General features: G+C 46.7%; 2 protein-coding genes across 2 annotated transcripts; both read right to left on the minus strand.

Moving 5' to 3' along the window:
• Positions 1–300: 300 nt before the first annotated feature.
• Positions 301–2774, minus strand: LOC104443717 (NADH dehydrogenase (ubiquinone) complex I, assembly factor 6). The gene is made up of 2 exons (XM_010057229.3): positions 2463–2774; positions 301–1533 (listed from the first exon to the last, which is right to left on the minus strand). Exon 2 carries the CDS (start codon positions 1508–1510, stop codon positions 599–601), a length of 912 nt encoding a protein of 303 aa, XP_010055531.2. The 5' UTR covers positions 1511–1533; positions 2463–2774; the 3' UTR covers positions 301–598.
• Positions 2775–4258: 1484 nt separating this feature from the next.
• On the minus strand, positions 4259–5139 carry LOC104443718 (21 kDa protein). The gene has a single exon (XM_010057230.2). The coding sequence runs from the start codon at positions 5110–5112 to the stop codon at positions 4480–4482; it is 633 nt and encodes a 210-aa protein (XP_010055532.1). The 5' UTR covers positions 5113–5139; the 3' UTR covers positions 4259–4479.
• Positions 5140–5453: the final 314 nt, after the last annotated feature.

The following is a 5453-nucleotide window of genomic DNA, read 5'->3' on the forward strand; positions in this document are numbered from 1 at the left end:
ATCGATCTGGTTATTTGATGCAAACATCAAACTACTTTCAGAGTTCTGCAAACTATGGAACTCATCCCCGACTTTTCCCTGTCATGGGTGAGCCGATCGTCTCCAAAGTACGCAAATAATAAACTACACAAGATTGGGCATATTGAAACTAATTAAAATCACAGCATCAAAGCTATCCTGGCCTAAAATCAAGGCGATCCTCCTTCAAAGGATGAGGATTGTGAAAAGAATGAGAAGCTGCCCAATTCTCGGTCTTGGATTGTTATAAGCCCAACAAAAGTACATAAGGAAGACATGCAATAAGGAAGTCTCTAACAGTGTCCACAGCTGAGCCATGTTTGAATTCTGTTCACCCTCAAGCTCGCTCAATAACTGATGCTGCTTCGGGATCAAGAAATTCACCTCTGCCCCTCTTTAAATTGCAGAAAAGTACAACAGTCGTAGTCCAGCTCATTCGAGCATGGTGAAAATTACAGTGAGAAGATGCAATTCAAGGGGAAAAAAAAAACCCCTCACATTACCAGCAATTCAAACTTTTATCTCCTGGTTGTGTAATCAGTTTCTTTGTATTATTCAACTCACTGCAAATGACTATTTTCTAGTATCTACCCCTCCAGGAACTCCATTTGAGTTTCAGTTGGTACCAGAAAGGAGAGATGCCCAGAACTCCTCGTGGTATCCTTGGGTCAAACACATCGAACTGCACCTGACTGAGGGTATCTAGCATTACTTGCGCAGGCACAGCCGGGAGCAGAACTGGGATCGCCTCAACAGGCACTGTTCCAGCTAATTCACGAGCCTTCTGCAAGTGGATGTTAGCCACAGATGCCATCTCGAATACTGCATCGCAAAGCTTCTCACGGGAGTCTAATCGAACTTCTGATTGACCTCCCATTTCGACCAGCAATCCATGCTTGGCCGCCACTTTTCTAGGTATATATAAAGAGTGGCGGCTCTTGCTAGCATGATATGGCAGCGACTTAAGCAGCAAAAGAAGGCCACTGGCCTTTCCAATATGAGATGCCGCATGATCAGCTGCAGTGGACCTGATTCCACCAGATTGAAGTGTTGTGTAAAGAATGGTTGATGCAGTGTCCTCGGCATACTTTTCCAATTCATCAATGGTTTCTGGCATTTCAGTCACCTCTCTGCTAGCATCATTGATACGAGCTTCAACAGATCGTTTCAACCATGCTTTGCTAAATTTGAACTCAGATACAACTGCAGATAAGGCCCGTGCAGTTGGGTGTTCAATTAGTTTATTAGCAAAAATTTTGTCTATAGCTTCCTGCCACCACACAAGGCGCATGAGGCCAATTCTTGGATCAGAAGCAATGTCCATGGCTCTGGATGTTTCAACATTGAAAGCACGGAGGGCAAATGCAGCCTTGCGCATGTTGGGTGGAAGTTCAAGAAGGCAAAGGTAGTGATGGTAATCATAACTCCGAACCTGCTGCACGCAATGGGAAAAAGCAGTGCGTAAGTTAGTAGATGCACCGGAGCCGCTCATCAGTTCAACGTCAGAAAACCACCCTGCAGATACACAGAACTCGAATGAGAACAGGAGATCTCTGTAAAAGACAGGAAGAAACTTCAGCTCGTTTAAGTTTCCAGGTAGCCTTTCAACTGAAAATTTTGGCTTTCACACATGCATCTACGATTCTACGCTTCTTATTCTCTTTGCCAATGCAAACCTCTATCCTATCTATGCAAATTGATGGCCCCAACATCTTGCTATAAACGCAGGGCCAGGTCATTGAGTGAGATGGATAAGAAACGTCATGCTAACCGTTGCGCATCACTAGAACTTCTTTGATAGTCCTTACTCAAAATTAAGCTAGATATTCCGCTCTTTTCTGGTAGAGTTGCAGTTTTTCCCGCCCCACAACGCGTCATATGGCCCGGGAGCACATACATAAATTGGCCCAATTGTTGCAGACCTTTTAGCACACAAGTATTGATCACCACACGCTGCTATGCGTTCTACCAAATTATTTTCACCAATGCCAGTCCATTTTAGTACGCGTGAATTCACGACGGGACACAACACCAACTGTTCGGACAAATGCAGTTGCTAAAAGAAGCAAAAAGCCATTCGGCAAAAGGATCAACGAAGTCCCCATTTTAGCAGATGTGGAAACGCACTGGCATGAAAAGTACGGAGTTGCGTGTGACAAAATTTCTGGAACAGAAATTGATTTCTGAAAGTTAAAAATTTTAGTTTTTGATTTTTTCTTCAAATCTACTTCTGAAATATAAATCTTTTCAGAAATAAAAAAATCAAATTGCGTTACCAATCCAAAACTGTTCCGGGAACAGAGAAATAGAGAAGTAAGCGCCCGAATACGATCTCGCTGAAGCACGCACTCACAGAGACATTTCGTCAAACAGGTGGCCCCCAACGTAATTTCCAACGGTCGAATCCAAAATAAGCTGACGCAAACGCGAATTTCGGATCTTACCCGGATCGTCACAGGCGATGGCCGGCGCCGAACGGTGGTTCCAGCTTCCAGGTAAATACCAAGAGGCGAGTTGGGAATGCGGTTCCGGGACAGCGAGCGGGAAGCGGGTATGGCGTCGCGGGGAGCGGCCGAGCTCTTCGGCACGTGGAGGCGCACGTGCGGGATCTCCGGCGGGGGGGAGGCGGGCGCGAGCGAGGGCGGCGGAGGGAGGTAAGGGAAGGGGAGGAGGAGGAGAAACGCCGCGGTTGCGGGCGGAGTTACGCGAGCGGCGTGGATCTCGGCTGGATTTCGGTTTGCTCTCGGCTCTGTCAGATGTAGGCTCGTGTTTTGTTAGTTGGGTGGGAGGGGAAAAACACCGTTGAATCTGAAAAAACCAGAAACTATAATCAAGCATGCCTGGTCATTTTTCCATTGGCATTAGCACATCATCTTGTTCTTTATAATTCCTGAATTTATGTTTTCGCATGGCCATCATATTTTCTTTCTTATTATGTAAAAGTGTTGTAATTGAAATGCGACGAAATCTTGTTAATTTTCATCAATTTATGTGTTAAACATAGTCGTGTCTGACACTATCGGCCTTGAATATAACCGATGGTCTATTAAAAAAAAAAAAACAAAACTGAGATCATTTTGTTATAAAGTTAAATCTTTAGAAGAAAATGTAAATCAATCTCGGCTGTGCTTATTTTTCACCTCCTAAACGAGTTGCCCTTCTTTGTTGTGAAAGAATCTTAGGTGAAAAAGCAATTATTTAGCTATTTTACACTAAAGGAGAACTTATGAATAGTTGCTATTTTTCAAATTACATATTTTCTGCGGAACAAATGTATCTAAGTATCATTTGAGTTTACTCAATAAAAAAATTCATAAATAGGAACAAAAAAATTGGAAAACCAAAAAAAAAAAATACTTAAAACCAAAATCTGACCCAAAAATAAAAAACAACACGTTAAAGTTTAAAAAGAGGGAGAGTGGTGGGGCTGGGGACAGACCAGAGCGTAGCCACGGCGGAGACCGATCCTGCTCGCCTCGACCACCGGCATTATATAGTTCGACTGTAGAACGAAAATAAAAGTCCAGTAGATCCGATTTCATATCTGAAAATGCAGAGCACAAGCCTTTTATCCGCGTAGGAATCACGCAACTTCTGCGGTTGGACAGAAAATTAGAAACATTCAAATTTCCTAATCATATTGAAATTTTAATTAAGATGAGTCTGTGGCACATAGAGGGTATAATACTTTTCATTGTTTGATTATTTGAAGTTATGCAAACCTTCATCTATAAGACCCACCCCATTGTGGGCACATTGGCTCGGGCGGACTTCCCCCGTTCTCCTTGGGGGGTTCGATTCTCCCCACGCGCAATTGCGCAACTTAAGTGTGCTGCCATGGGAAGTGGGTCCCTGTACTAGTATCGTCCTAGGTTTATGTCGCCGCCTACCGCCTGTACGGCGGTTCTGAGTCCAAAAAAAAAAAAAAACCTTAATCTATAAGAAAATATATTATGAGTTATTCATCTTTTCTGGAAATAAACGAAACTCGTTTGATTGGCCATTAGAAAGGGATAAACGCAATATACCAGGTGGGATTATCAGGCTTACAAATTTTTATTTGACGGGAACCGGACTAAGTAGATGGGCCTAGGCCCAACACCTGTTTCAGTTTGTTGTTGCAAAGAGCTTAGTGGGCCTGACCGGGTCACGTTCGGGTCCCACACGTTAATCGAGCTGGGCCTAGGGTTTCGCCGGAGTCGTCTCCCTCCTCGAACAGAGAAACACAGAGCGTGGGACGAGAGCAAACACCACTTTTTTTCTTCTTCCATTTCACATATTTCACAGTAACTTCTTACATTCGAAATCTCAACATGCGACAGAAGAACTTCTTACGTTCCTGCATATGTTATACATCTTATATAACTAGTCCTCTTTCTCATCGCCATTTACACATTTCTCAGAACTATCGTTTCTTTCAGGGTCGACCCCGACCTTGCCTTCCCACCGTGATGCCCAGATCTACGGCTGCCCTTTGGCCCCGCGGTGCCTCGACCCGTACCTGTCCACGAGGGCCAGAGCGTTGCTCACCACCTGCGCCAGCTGCAGCACCTGCCCCTGCACCGCCTTCTTCGCGGCCCCGTCCATGCCGGGCCTCGCGAACCCGTCGAGGCACGTGTTCTCGTCGGTGAGGGCCCCGCTCACCCACGTCTGCGCGTTGCTCATGTGCCAATCGAACGCCGCGGCGGCGGCCGCCTGGCCTCCCATCTGGCCGAGCTCGTCGATCGCCTGGCTCAGCCGGCTCACGCTGTGGCCGACGTTCTGGACGCAGTCCTGCACGGCCTGGGACTCCCGGGGCGTGATGCCCCGGAGCCGGGACAGGCGCCCGATGTGGGATGCGGCGGCGCTGGCCCGGGCGAGGCTGACCTGGAGAGCGGCCCGGGCGAGCTGGCGGGGGTCCTGCTGGACGGAGGCGGCGTAGCCAGAGAGGCACTGGACGCAGAGCGCCGGGTAGTGGGTGGACCTGCAGGAGGACTTGATGAAGTCCGTGCTGGGAGCTTTCGCGGGCTGAGAGTTGGACGGTTCGAGGAGCGCTGTGAAGAAGAGGATGTGGAAGAGGAAGAGGAAGGAGAGGGATGGTTTTGCTTTGGCCATGTTTATGAGCTGGTTTCGGACTGCGTGCATGTGAATGTGAAGGTGAAAGGCATCGTGGAGTGCATGGTTTATATAGAGAAGTTGAGAGAGAGAGAGGGAGGACCTTCCTTGGAAGCTCCACGCCAAGTCATTGTTTATTTACGTCGCAATTTTCATTTATTTATTTATGTGGTGGCAAAAATGAGGCAGCCACGTGACTGCCTGCCGGCCCTTTTGAGCTCCCTTCATTTAGGGTTTGCATTTATTTTAAGCTCTAAAAAAGTCGGTACCATGTTATTTACCAATTTCGACTTCATTTCTCTCTATGGTATCATGCAGCGAGAACAGAAATCGGGAGTTTG

This window comes from Eucalyptus grandis, chromosome 5 (assembly GCF_016545825.1).
Source record: "Eucalyptus grandis isolate ANBG69807.140 chromosome 5, ASM1654582v1, whole genome shotgun sequence".
Classification (NCBI taxonomy): domain Eukaryota; kingdom Viridiplantae; phylum Streptophyta; class Magnoliopsida; order Myrtales; family Myrtaceae; genus Eucalyptus; species Eucalyptus grandis.

Excerpts from the sequence above, each read along its gene's own strand:
- LOC104443717 (XM_010057229.3), bottom strand. The coding sequence starts at position 1,510 with ATGAGCGGCTCCGGTGCATCTACTAACTTACGCACTGCTTTTTCCCAT.
- LOC104443718 (XM_010057230.2), bottom strand. The coding sequence starts at position 5,112 with ATGGCCAAAGCAAAACCATCCCTCTCCTTCCTCTTCCTCTTCCACATC.